The sequence below is a fragment of the Phacochoerus africanus genome, chromosome 9 (genome assembly GCF_016906955.1).
Source record: "Phacochoerus africanus isolate WHEZ1 chromosome 9, ROS_Pafr_v1, whole genome shotgun sequence".
Classification (NCBI taxonomy): domain Eukaryota; kingdom Metazoa; phylum Chordata; class Mammalia; order Artiodactyla; family Suidae; genus Phacochoerus; species Phacochoerus africanus.
In genome coordinates this window covers 93192250-93206649 of record NC_062552.1, presented here as the reverse complement: position 1 = coordinate 93206649, position 14400 = coordinate 93192250, and the positions used below count along the sequence as shown (strand labels likewise).

General features: G+C 33.8%; 1 protein-coding gene across 5 annotated transcripts in view; it reads right to left on the bottom strand.

The window, feature by feature from the left end:
- GPHN (gephyrin) overlaps positions 1-14400 on the bottom strand; it is a 554831-nt gene that overhangs the window by 298394 nt on the left and 242037 nt on the right. For 2 of the 5 annotated variants that reach the window (XM_047797834.1, XM_047797836.1), the window contains exon 5: positions 4418-4456. The exons of the other annotated variants lie outside the window; for them this stretch is intronic. In XM_047797834.1, coding sequence (XP_047653790.1) covers positions 4418-4456 — 39 coding nt within the window. The remainder of the gene's footprint in view (positions 1-4417; positions 4457-14400) is intronic. 5 annotated transcript variants of the gene reach the window in all.

Below are 14400 nucleotides of genomic sequence, written 5' to 3'. Positions count from 1 at the left end.
TACTGTACAATCACTCTGACTTTGAGTATCTTCCCTCAAGAATTAGAAGAAAATAACAAAATTTTGTGGACGGTATTAGAAATGTGTTTTATTTTGCTGAATGTCTTTTTCCCTCTCTTGGAATGTAAGTTCCTTGACAGCAAGACCTTATCTTTGTGTTACATACACCTAACAGACTATACAGCACTGGGTAAGGTTTTTTTCAATATGTTCTGAGAGAATTATCAGATGTAATGAATTAAATTCTCTCCTATGAATATAGAATAGTACTAGTTTATACACAATTGGGAGAACTGAGAAGATAGTCACTCAAATAATTTATTTATTTATTGCCTTATTTGTCTTTTTAGGGCTGCACCTGCGGCATATGGAGGTTCCCAGGCTAGGGGTCTAATCGGAACCATAGGTGCTGGCCTATGCCACAGCCACAGCAACATGGGATCCAAGCTGCATCTGCGACCTACACCAGAGCTCATGGCAATGCCAGATCCTTAACCCACTGAGCGAGGCCAGGGATTGAACCCCATCCTCATAGATTCTAGTTGGGTCCGTTAACCACTGAGCCCTGAGCCACAACGGGAACTCCACTGTTTTATACTTTAGATGAGGAACTTTGGCTGAGAAAGACTGGATAGAGTATGTAAAATCACACCAAAATTGTTAACAAATGAGAATATTATGCCTAAAGGACTGAAAGTCTTCTTTCCTAAACCCATTACTATATATTTACCTACTCTAGTTTTAAACCCCTCGAAGACGATGACCAATTCTTTACAATTTTGTCACTCCTGTAAAGTCTAGGACACTATGGTAGAGAGTTCACTTTAGGTAGAAAGCTGGGTATTCAGGATTGAAGACTACTAAACTGAAATGAATTCCTGTTCCCATTGCTGGTTTCTCTAAGCACAAGCTGGTTGCCTCATTTCAGTTCTATTAACTTCATTTAAACCTTGCCCTTTAAATGCCTACCTCGTGTCTCTTTAAAAGTCAGCATTACTTCACTCCAAAAAAAAAAAATATATATATATATATATATGTTTGTCTTTTTAGGGCTGCACCCATATGGAGGTTCCCAGGCTAGGGGTCTAATCAGAGCCATAGGTGCTGGCCTATGCCACAGCCAGAGCAACATGGGATCCGAGCTGTGTCTGCAACCTATACCACAGCTCACAGCAATGCCAGATCCTTAACCCACTGAATGAGGCCAGGGATCGAACCTGCCTCATGGTTCCTAGTCGGGTTCATTAATCACTGTGCCATGACGGGAACTCCCACTTGAAATATTTTTATTTTTATTTTTTTTTAATTTTTAATTTTTATTTTTTTTTTGTCTTTTGTTGTTGTTGTTGCTATTTCTTGGGCTGCTCCCGCGGCATATGGAGGTTCCCAGGCTAGGGGTCGAATCGGAGCTGTAGCCCCCGGCCTACACCAGAGCCACAGCAACGCGGGATCCGAGCCACGTCTACAACCTACACCACAGCTCACGGCAACGCCGGATCGTTAACCCACTGAGCAAGGGCAGGGACCGAGCCCGCAACCTCATGGTTCCTAGTTGGATTCGTTAACCACTGCGCCACGATGGGAACTCCTGAAATATTTTTAAATTCAACCTTCTCCAGAATCATTTTTTGCTATACTTCAAACACCCAACATCTGTGTTATTTCAACTTTATCTTCCCTTTGATTCTTAGAAGATAGAGTCTTCTAAATCTCACTTGGCCTTCTATAGCCTTTCTAAAAGTTTATAATTTCTTCTACTCCTCATACAGTATGTCAGACTTATCTATCTTCTGTGCTAATTATGTAGTTTCCCTGATGTCTTTTCAACTAACTTAATTTCTTCTTAGACAAAAGTATTAAAAGCTACTGAATTTACTTCTAGGTAAATACCCAAAAGAATGGAAAGAAAAACGGGTACTTGCACAATAATGTTTATAGCAGCATTAATATAACAGCCAAAAGACGGAAGCAACTTAAGTACCCATCACAAGATAAATGGATAAACTGTTATACATATACGTAAGTGAATATTACTCTCAAAAAGGAATGAAATTCTGATATATGTTACAACATGAATGGACCTTCAAAATATTAAGAGAAATAAGTCACAGAAGGATAAAAACTGTATGATTCCACTTATATGAGGTACCCCGCATAGGTAAATTCAGAGACAGAAAGTAAAACAGAGGTTACCAGGTGCTGGGGGAAAGAGAAATAGGGGAGCTATGCTTTAATGGGTATAGAGTTTCTATTTGGAATGTTGAAAATGTTCTGGAAAAAGGTAGTTGTGATTAATACATAAAATAGTGAATGTAGTTAGTACCACTAAATTGTATGCTTAAAATGATCAAAATAGTAAATTTTATGTTATGTGTATTTTATCACAATAAAAAATTAAAAAATTACTGAAGTAATTTTCTTGACTTTCCTAGAGAAGCCTTTTGCCTCATATCAATTATCTCTATTACTAAAGGCAAAGAAGAAAAACCTATCCAAACTTTTTTTTCTATAGTCCCTAAATTTATCACTCTCTTCTTTTTCTCTTTTTCCTTTAGTTTTTAGTAAAAATGAAATAAAATTAAATATGGATACTGAGCATTTTCACACTTCAAGCACAATGATGTTGTGGACACATACACACAGAGAACACTTCAAGTCTAGATACAGATACTTGTATAGTGCATATATATGCCACTTTAAATCTCCTTAAGACTCCTGAATTTGTTTAAAAATTTTACCAAAATTCTTTTCCACATCTTGTTTGATCTTGTCTTTCATTTTAAATACAAGGGAATAAGATAATTAGCTTTAAGGTACATATAATTTTTATTCCAGTTTCTTTCTAGATTCCAAATACTTAGTTAATAAAGGATAAAGTCAATTTTCAAAGTTAAGCCACACACAAGAAAAGACAGTCTAAAATTTAGGAGGGATAGATGGATGCATCCAAATGATCTCTAAATGATATTATATAAATTATGGAGTGACAGAGAAATGATAGTCTCAAAGGAAAGAGTGGAGCAGAGTGGAAAGTTACTTCAATCTTAATTATAAAGAACTTTAAGATAACTAAATTTATTATTTTTAGAGATGATACTTAAAGTTTCAAAAAATTATTCTGGTCTTAACTAATTAAAGATAAAATTAATTCATCCTTATGAAGCCCTAGAAAAATTAGGGAAAATAAATTAGGAAATAGATTTAGCATATGGAAAATTATTTGAAGATCCCATACACAAGGAACAAAAGTACATAATATGTAATATGAAAAAGCAACTGAAGAAAGATGATAAATGATTCAGAAAAAAATCTAAATCTTCTTCTAGAGGGAAGAATGTAGAGTTGTATAAAAAAGCAGAAAAGATGGTGATAGTGAATTTAAAAGTCAGTTGAAGAATAAATTGGACTGGACTTAAATAGTAAAGCATTTTCCTATTTCTAAGATATGTTTGTACAATATGTAGGCAACTGTTCTCTTGGAAATAAAATCTGATCAGGGTTACAAGACAACAGAGGAGCAATGCCAGTGATTTATGAGACGCAGAGACGTATAAAGAAGGCATTATGGACCAATCAGCAAGTTGCAAGGCTGAGTCACAGGAGATTAATGCAATGTCTCAAGTTTAATAATGGGGCAGCCATGTGCAGCAAATAGGTACAGAAGACTAGTCAAGCAAATTCAGTCAGTGATCCAACAGTGGTGCAAGGCAACTGGAGATAGGTAGCAGAAGTGCTAAACAATCTGAACCTACTTATAATATTACAGGCATAGATTGGGTGGGCAAGATAAAGCACACAGATGGCATAGCACTTGGAAAGTCATGGTATAGGAGAATGAGAGGAGAGCAGATAAACAATGTTGGGCAGTCTAAAATGCTGAAACAGCAGATGGATACGTAGTACCAGGCCATTTGCTGATGAACAAAGCACTTGGGAGTGACAAATGCAAACCAATCAGCAGATAAGTAATGGGGGCAAAAAGTAGAGACAAAAATCAAAGGCAGTCAAAAGCAGGAAGACAGAACAGCAGAGAAGCGATAACAGATCATCAGAAGCAGTTGGGTAGGGTAGTGAAAAGCTGTCAGCAGGGGAACAAAACACCATTCAGGATAAGATGAGATTAAGAGTGAAGCAGTCTCCCGAATGAGGTGTCTTTCATCTAGGAAATAGTCATCAATAAACTGCACATGAGAATTCACAAGAGAAACAGCACACAAATGGACATAGCAGATGGATCTGAACTCTATTGCCCAGGGATATAGAATAACCCTAGTACATAGATACATAACAATCCACAAGGAAATTAAACAGATGGGAAAAATGGGTCCAAGCATTTTTTTTATGATGATAAAAGAAACCAAAACACTAAAAATTATTAATCTGGAAATGATTGGCTGGGATTGAAGTCTTCGCTTACCCCTTTCTGGAGCCCACAAAATGGGAATGTTGGGAATTTCTGCAGCAGAAAAACAGAAGAGAAAAGGGATTTCTGACTCCCAGTTTAAGGAAAGCAGGTCAAATTTAGGGCTGTATGAACTGGTTCAGGGAAATAAGAACCAGCCTGAACCTTCTCCCTTCCTCAGAATCAAGCCATTCCTGAGGTTTAGGAAAGGTTTAGGAAGCCCTCACCCCTTCATTCCCCACAACCTCCCCTTTCACACTTACCTCCAGTGCAAACAGTTTCCAGCAAGGAGGTACTTGGAAAAATTCACTCCCCTGTTTACACCATGGCAAAATTTGAGGATGGCCAACTAAAAGTATTTCCTTTGTGGGTCAGGTACCTGTTCAGTGGGATCCCTTCCACCCTTTGTGAGTGAGCAGAGGGGACAGGTTCCTATAAACTACCTACCTCTTTGAAAGTGGATAAGAAAAGAAGCAGGGGAAGTAATGCCAATAAATAAACAGTAATATTAGTAAATACCTTGATGATCTCATCAGTTGTCATGGATTTTAATTCCATGATGACTCTAAAAAAAAATTGTATCTCTAGCCCATACTTCTCCTCTGAACTCCAGATACATATATATAATTGCCAACTTCACATTTCTGCTTGGATTACCTAAAGGTAGTTCAAGTATCCATGATGAAAGTAAAACTGCTGATCTTTCTCTTCAAATCTACTCTTCCCACAGTCTTTTCCAGTTCAGTGAATAGCAACTCCATCCTTGCAACTGCCCAAGTCAAAGTCCTGGGTCTTATAGTTGACTATTCTCTTTCTTTTATTCCATCTGTTACCTCGACTTTTAATATATAACCATAATGTTCTTCTCACTATCTTTATCTCTATCATTGGTCTGATTCACTATCATTTTTCATCTGGATTATTTCCATAGCCTCCTAAGTGGCTTACTTGTTATATTTACATGTGTCTGATCATGTCACACCTCTGCTCAAAACTCTATTATACTAAGGGCAAAACACAGGTTCTACAGATCCATGGCTAGCTCTTTCTCCTCCTTTAGGTCTTTATTCAAATGTTAACTTATCAATAAGCCTTCCTTAATAATCTTATTTAAAATTACAACCCTCTTTCCTGCTTGCACTACCTATCCAACTTCCCTGGTTTATTTTTATCCATAGTACTTATCATCTTCTCTAGTACTACACATTTTACTAATTTACTTATATTTGTGACACCCCACTAAAATGTAACTCCATAGAGGCACAGACTTTGGACTTCTTTGTTCAATGCTCTATCCTCAATAGATCTTGAACAGTGCCTGGTATATACACAGTAGGCACTCAGGACATATTTGGGTCTAATAAGTATTAATTTCTGGGGGGCAACTCCTTTGTCAGTCTTAAGTTCTCAGAGCATTCTTTTGAAAGGCTCACAGACTATAACTTTCTGATAAAAGAGCAGATGCTAGTACACTATAGGTTAGGAATGTTCTGAAATAGGGATTGGCAAGCCAAAGCCAATGGGACAAATCCTGCCTGCTGCCTGTTTTCTGCACGGCCTACAATCTAAGGGTAATCTTCAAATTTTTAAATGATTAGGAAAAAAAATCAAAAGAATATTTCTTGATGTGTAAATTATGAGAAAGCCAACTTCAGCGTTCACAAAGTTTTACTGGGGCACAGCAAGGCCCATTTATATAATGGTTCTGTGCTACAGGTCTGGCAGCACTGAGTAGTTATGACAGAGACTATACAGCATACAAAGCCTAAAATATTTATTCTCTCTAAATAATTACTACCTCTAAAAAATAAGTTTTCTGATCCCTGTTCTAAAGTATTATATTTAGAAGGAAAAACTAAAGTTTGAGCAAAGATAAACCAAACCATTATTATTAATACTGTTGCTACTCTTACACAAGATACACTTATTGAGGGAATTTATATTAGGGTATTTATATTAGGATTGGCTTTCAATATTATATAAAAGCAGTTCTCTTATTCCTCTAGATATTAAATAAGTAAGACCCACAGACAGAACTCATATCAACGTATCACATAATTATCCAAACCTCTAAATACTATGTTTAACAACAGTGGAAACTGGCATGATGTGAATCTCTTTTGAATCTTATCAATAGGGTTAAAGTGTGGGAGTCTCTTATACATTACAGTCTCAAATCTTTGCAAGTATGAGATACTTTATAAGACTCCATTATATTTATACAATATTCAAAACTAAGTTATTTGTCATTGCTTCAAATGCCTACACTTTGTAGAAAAGTATTTTAAAAATATGCAAAACTTGATTCAAAATCACCTCAGTCAAAAATGACCTATCTTCTCGTAAGGTATTGCAATCAAACTTACAGGAAAGGGTGAAGACAGTGAGGGGAAATTTTTTAAATTATCCCAATTTTATCCATCACTAAAATATAGCTATCTTCAATCTTCATACAGGAGTATAATATATTTCCTCTTATGAACTGGTCCTTTCAGAACAATCAACTGCTTCTTCTGTATTGTTGCCTTTGACATTTGGTGTCTCTCTCTCTCCTCTCTCTCTCTTTCTGAAACTGATGGCAATTCATTTTCAAACTCCACATTTCCCATACCTTTACTGCTTCCTTCTTCTCAGCATCTTTTGAAGGAACTCTGATTCATCCTGTAAATTCTCAGTTGTGAGTCTGCCATTATGATTATCTGAAACGGTTACTTCCCTCCATTGGATATTTGTCTGCTACTCATTAATAGCTAGCATGGTATTCCCAAGTTCCAATATGAGGAAATAATACTAGTAAAATTATTAGAATAATTCCAGTTTATTTTGTTATCTGATTCTACTTTATCAATTTCTTTTTATGCCCAGCAATAACAAAGTTACCGATATTCAGTTCTAATTCAGTGATATCATTCTAAGAAGCTCAAAGGACTTGACAGATAGAAATCCATTTGTTGCCAATATATTACATTTTGTGTGAAAAGTAACATTATGTCCACTTTATAGATGGAGATCTAATATAGATAAACTCACATTCTAGATTTTGGACAATAATGAAGAAAAGAATATTCTGAAATCTTCAGTCCTGAAACATCTCCTGATAAACATGCTTTTAGCATTTTATATTTGCAAAACATTTAATGATATTTTGCTTGTCACTATCTCAGCAAACACTTTTGCAAAATATTCCAGGATGCCAGCCTCTGTTCATTTTATGAGAGTAGGCTTATAAGGGTGAGCTGGAACAGTGATTTCAAGATTTTATTACTCTGTTAAATTCAAGGTAAAAAACAACAGTCAGTATATCATCTCTGTTTCTTTTTCCTTTTCCACAATTATTCTATTACATACTTAGGCCTTATCTTGCTTGATTTTGTTCCCTAGAAAAAAATTCTTCTACTACTTTACTCAATCAAGTGAAAGTTCTTTCTTATTTAGACTGTAGGTAACAACAGGAAATATTTATATAGCAAATAAATATTTTTAGTATTTCACTTATGTAAATTCATATCATATAACTACCCTATGAGGTAAGTACCCTTATTCTCTCAATTTTACACATAAGGAAACTGAGTAAAATAAGCTGTATAAGATCACACACTAAGAAGTGAATCTAGATTCAGACCCAAGTAGTTTGTGTTCTTAACCACTATGTTATGCTGTCCCACAAGTGGTTACATGGTCAATACTACTTTTCTAGTTAGAGCTCTAATTAGACATACAATTTACTGTAAGTATATCTGTATACATTTTTATGTTTACTGAAATGATCTCTCTTTCCAATTAGGATCCCTGCCAAAGCTGGTACATGCTCTGGTACAGAAAAAGCATGCAATTCAGAAATGTATTTAAGGGAAAGTGAAGACAGCATTTTATTTGTGGGTGTTTCATGTATGAAATTTTTCTTTTCGCTTTATGCTTAAAATTCTAAATCCCCACCTCAAGAAGCAATATATGCTTCCCTCTTTAGTGTTGCTATGTGGAACAGGAGACTTTTGACATGAATTTTTAAGTATAATGTCACCTATTGTCCTAATTTTCTAAATGGTCTAATTTTGTACCTGTTACTTTTCAAAGGGAATAATTGTACTAAAGAGCATTTCTTTTTAATGCATAAATACAATAGAAGGTGAATGTCTCAGATAAGGCGGCATGTTTGGATTTTCAAATAATTAGTGTTACATAAGCAACTAACTTCCAGATGGAAGAAGTAGCAATTGAGATGTTAAGGCAAAGGCTGGGAATGATGACAAAGGCATGCTAGGACTTCAATGTGATGGCCTTTAATTTCTCCTCAAACTCTGAGATACTGTGACTTCTTTACTGTTATTTGGCAATTTTATAAAATGCTAAGTTAATTCAAGATACGGAACTGACAAAATTTATGATAAAAAAAATTCCTTGATGCCTGGATTGTAAGATAAATATTGACTAAAAAGTTTTCTGAACAACAAAATGACAAAATTAAAACTTGGTGCTTCACAGTAGTTTAAATTTTATATACAAAAAAGTCATGTGGATAGTCACTAAGTTTACAAATTACATCAGGACTTCACAAACAAACAAAAAAACAAACAAAACCAGAGCATAAAAACATTCTTCGAGAAGAATGATGTTAGTCTTAGTGGGGATTGTACAATGGAGTAAGTGCCAGTTCTCCAAAGGGTCTAGTTTTAGAAAGACTTTATTTTACTTCATTGTGTATAACATGATAGCAGATTTATGAATGGCATTATTTTACTGCATTGTGTATAACATGATAGCAGATTTATGAATTTTGGCTTCTAAGGAATCTCTGAATAATGATAGTTACTCTTTTTCATCTCTGCAGATGGTGCTAGTCTAGCTTTTCTAAAAAAGAGATTAAAATAACATAGGTCTAGTTTATCCATCCTTCTATGTATGGTGAATCCTCTGCTCTAGCTAGGAAGATTAATTAATTTTATCTTTTTCTATAGCTGGGTCATACATTTACCTTTTGTTCTTACCCCCATCAATAATGTCTTTTTTTTCTCCTAAATTCTACTTCTCTCTTTCAATTTTAGCTTAGATTCTACTTGTATAAAAATTTCACTGACTACCCAGCTTTCTCTTAATCTTTCCCTTTAAAGAAAAATTTGGCCTGAATTGGCTGATCAGTTCTGATTCTAGGTTTATATTGTCTTGATTTGTCAGATGACTATTTTAGGAGTACATGAACTTTGACATTGTTCAATAAAGCCCAAGGTACATGATAAATACATGTTAAAGTGAACAAAGACTATAAATATTATTTTTAGCAAAATGTTAGGTCAAAAACATGTCCATACTCTAAGATATATACTGCTTTACAATGGATAATGCAAAATAATTATAAACCTCAGATATAAAAGGGATTGTTACTAAAAAGTTACCGTCAATATCACATATCTGAGCCATTTCAAGCCATATATACAGAGACACAAAATAAATAGGTTCAGGAAGGATATCAGGGATTACTTAATGCAACTGCACTAATAATCCATATTACTCATATCATACAGACTATAGAAGTTCTTAACTTACCCTTTTTTTCTTTCTTTCTTTCTTTTTTTTTTGCTTTTTAGGGCCATACCCATAGCATTATGGAAGTTCCCAGGCTTAGGGGTCAAATCAGAGCTACAGCTGTCGGCTTACACCACAGCCAAAGCAATGAGGGATCTGAGCTGCGTCTGCGACCTACACTACAGCTCATGGCAATGCCGGATCCAGGACCCACTGAGCAAGGCCAGGGGTCGAATATGCATCCTCATGGATACTAGTTGGATTCATTTCCCCTGTGCTACAATGGGAACTCCCTAGTTCTTATTCTTGTTCCTTTGCCCATGCCTTAAAGTAGTAGTGGGGAAATGCTGATTAACATCTTTACTTTTTTAGACATATCCACCAGGTATGTTAATAGCTAACAATAGCTATCGAAGTACAATGGTTATTAGCAGAGGTATTGGAGGCTGCCATATCTAGAGGTAACAGGCAGTATTATTAATTAAATGAGGAAGAAAAAGGTAAAGGGAAAAAAAGGACATTTACTGAGCATCTACAAAGGTACCAGGCATTATACTAGATCCTGTTACATGAATTACTGTCACTTATAAGCTTGGATAACCTTGGTCAAGTCAATTAATCTATATTTCAGTTTCTCCATCATTATTAAAACATGTTACAAAATAGATATAAAAATAGTATCTGCAATATATGGTTGTTTTGAAGGCTAAATGAATTAACATATGCTTAAAACAGCTCCTGACACATAGTAAATGCTATATATATATTGGTTAATTTTTATGACTACTTTTATTATCTCAATTATTAGAAAAAACAACCTTGAGAGGTAGGCATTAGCAACTGAGTAGATGAGAAAACTGAAGTTTGAACAGATTAATTTGCCTAAATTTCACTGTGGTAGAGTTAAGATTCAGATTCAAGTCTGTCTGATACTATAGTCTTAGTATAATAACTAGATCATATGATGTAATGTATCATTTTCTATCCCAACATATTTAGACAAAGGTATGACATGAAAACATATTTCTCCTGTCCAGGACTACTTCATAAAAATTATAGAGAGATTTCCTTAAAATGGTATAAAATATAACTTTATCTGACCATAAAGTGAATGATATATTTCATTTAACCTAGTTTTAAATATTTCCAGTACAAGAGTTTCTAGTATTCTACTTTGTTATCAGTTTTGTATTGTTTAGTTATCCAATGATACAGAACAGTTTTTAAAATACTTAAAATTTTAGTTCAATATGCTTTTTTTTAGTTTTACCATGGATACAGGTATTTTACTTTGGCATTTTTATTTTTATTTTTTTATTTTATTTTATTTTTTTTGTCTTTTTGCTATTTCTTTGGGCCGCTCCTGCGGCATATGGAGGTTCCCAGGCTAGGGGTTGAATCAGAGCTGTAGCCACCGGCCTACGCCAGAGCCACAGCAACGCAGGATCCGAGCCGTGTCTGCAACCTACACCACAGCTCACTGCAGGCCTATACGGATCGTTAACCCACTGAGCAAGGGCAGGGACCGAACCCGCAACCTCATGGTTCCTAGTCGGATTCGTTAACCACTGCGCCACGACGGGAACTCCTAGTTTGGCATTTTTAAATGTAAATTCTCACTGATTGTCACAAGAGTCATAAATTAAGAATCATTAACATAATCAGTAACTTGGGTCAATTATGTATGTACCTTTTTTTTTTTTTAACTTATACAGTATCCTTGTTTTTGAAGCATTACAATGTAAGAAAGAAAAACGGTTAATGACCATATAGAATCATAGTCGATATTATAGAACACTCATACCTAAAGTTATGAAATGCATAAACTTAACCAAACTGATTATAAAACAAACTGTATAAAATAAATAATTTTTTTTGATTTAACATTTTTGTTAAAAAATCCTAATAACCTAATTGGCAAATATCTGTAGAAAGGCTTAGATAGTAATTGCTTCCAAAGAAATGTATATATTATAGGCTTTAAACAATATGCATTCTGGAATTCATAATCTTTTCCTAGAAATCCATTCTTTGTACCAGATTATGAGTACTCCACCCCTTTCAGTATTGGTCATTTTGTCAGATGCCTCTTTACTTCCAAAATGAACCATAAAAACTAGTTTAAATGAATATCCCTTACATCAAGTTTATAGTTTCCTGAAATTCTGTGATTCCTTTATTTCATACTGATAGATTTTATCAGAACAATAGTTAGAAAAATTTTTAAGAGTGAGACAAGAAATACAATAATTTGATCAATTTTGGAAGTTCAAAATTTTACCTTTTATGATAAGGGATCTTTTATCTTTGTTATGCTATATTGTCTACTATGACAATGGGGTAATATACTTCAATTTGGAAAAAAGTGTTTTTTCTTTGCTCCTTTCTAAGATTAAAAATTGAAGAAATGAAACAATATCATTTCAGATTACTAAAGAACAAAAGGTAAAAACAAATTTAAAAAGTCGGTTAAAAATGAAAATAAGGATGACTTATTGCCATCAGATCAGAGGTTGACAAACATTTTCTACAAAGGGTCAGAGAGTAAATATTTTAGGCACTGCAGGCCTATACGGTTTTGATTCAACTATTCAATTCGCTGCTGTGGCTATAGAAACAGGTCAGTGAATGAGTGGCTATGTTCCAATAAAACTTCAATGATGTACACTGAAATTTAAATTTCAAATATCTCTCATGTGTCACAAAATATTCTTTTGATTTCTTTCAGCTATTCAAAAATGCAAAAATCCATTCTTAGTTCACAAGCCATACAAAAAAAGATGACAGTCTAAGTTTGCTGACTCTTATAAAGAATCAGTTTCTTGAGGATAAAAACAATGCCTTATTCATTTTTTAATTCCAGTATCCAGGATAGTATCAGATACATATCAAGGATTAAAAGTAAAAAGCTTGATAAATGAATCAGTGAGTGAGAACTAAGATGCATGCTAGGCTTCTATTTAACTCTTCAATTCAAAATCGAAAATAATATATTACTAAACAAACCTTTTTTTTTCTGGTGTAGCCTGGTACTATAAAAGCACTAAAAGTTATTTTTTTCTTATGAGTGCTAAATAGTTTAATATATTCTAATTTACTATAACAAATTATCAAACATTTCTCTGTAATTATATAGATGTACTTTTTAAAATCAGTATTTAATTTTTTATTCTCTTCTATAATTTATGTCTAAAGACCTTGTACTTCACCTCACTTATATGCCCTGAATTATACTTTTACCTTTTAAGAATAAAAAAAAGATTCTTTATGTAATATACATATTTTGGATATACACCATTTTTAAGTGATAATGGGACATAGTACTTGTATTATATTCTACAGAATTTTATTACTAGCATTTTACCAATGCCAAAAGATTATCCAACCTTTATGAGATCAGAGAAAATGTAATCTATTCTTATAAAAAAAAAAGCTTTTTGCATCAAATAAAACTCTAAAAAGCTGAACAGTGTGAATTATTACTCTACTATATATAAGCTTTGATAGTATCTCATATTTAGAGGCAGGGAGCAGGCCAACAGGCATGTGACTATCAGATGAACAACATTCTAAGATACAGGGCTGAAATTAGAAAAAAAATCTGTAACTTAGAAAAATCAATTCTGATTATTCCCATTAAATATATAAGCAGGATATACTTTACTAAATATGCTATTCCATTTTTCTGTCAACAGACCTGGGAAGAACTCTAAGTCTCTTAGACTTTTTATTTTTCCTATGGTTCATACCCAGGGACAATAATTTCAGATTGCTTTATTTCATTCATTCAATTGATCATTTTCCCTCTTCATTTTTTTAACAACCCATCCAACCCACAAACAACTGTCCTTTGTGTGTCAAATTAATTATTGATGATTACTGACTATAAAATATTATTACCTTAAGGGAGAAGTTTTACATTATTTTACCTTAATCACTACTATTTGTGTTTTCTGTCAATAACATCTGACTCTATTTAAAAATATTTGCACACCTCAGTTGTATATAAGTAAATATAGTCTACAAACAGGTTTCTCTTTTTAGGCATAAATATTTAAGACAAACAAATTAGACAAATAACTCTATTATTGCAGGCCCAAAATTATAGTTCTGGATTCCTAGCTGCCATCCCAAGTTATGTTTTAGATATTATAAAGTTACAACTAATTAAGGATATAAAAGAATTAGTAAAATTATTTTTGGGTGGTCCTATATTGCTTTTATGCTTATTTACTTTTCAAAGGTTTAACAGTCCTATGGATTTTGTTGTAGATAATACCATATGTATTTATATATAAGATATAAAATAAAGTTAATCTATTAAAGATCAAGATACTCACAATCAGGTGAGTCATCTGTTTTCAAAGTTAGATATTAGGGGACATAATTATGTATATTTTAAATGCGTTAAAAACAGTCCTAATACAATGTTAGCCAGGTAGTTGCTACAGGCATAGATAAATAAATGTAACAGCATC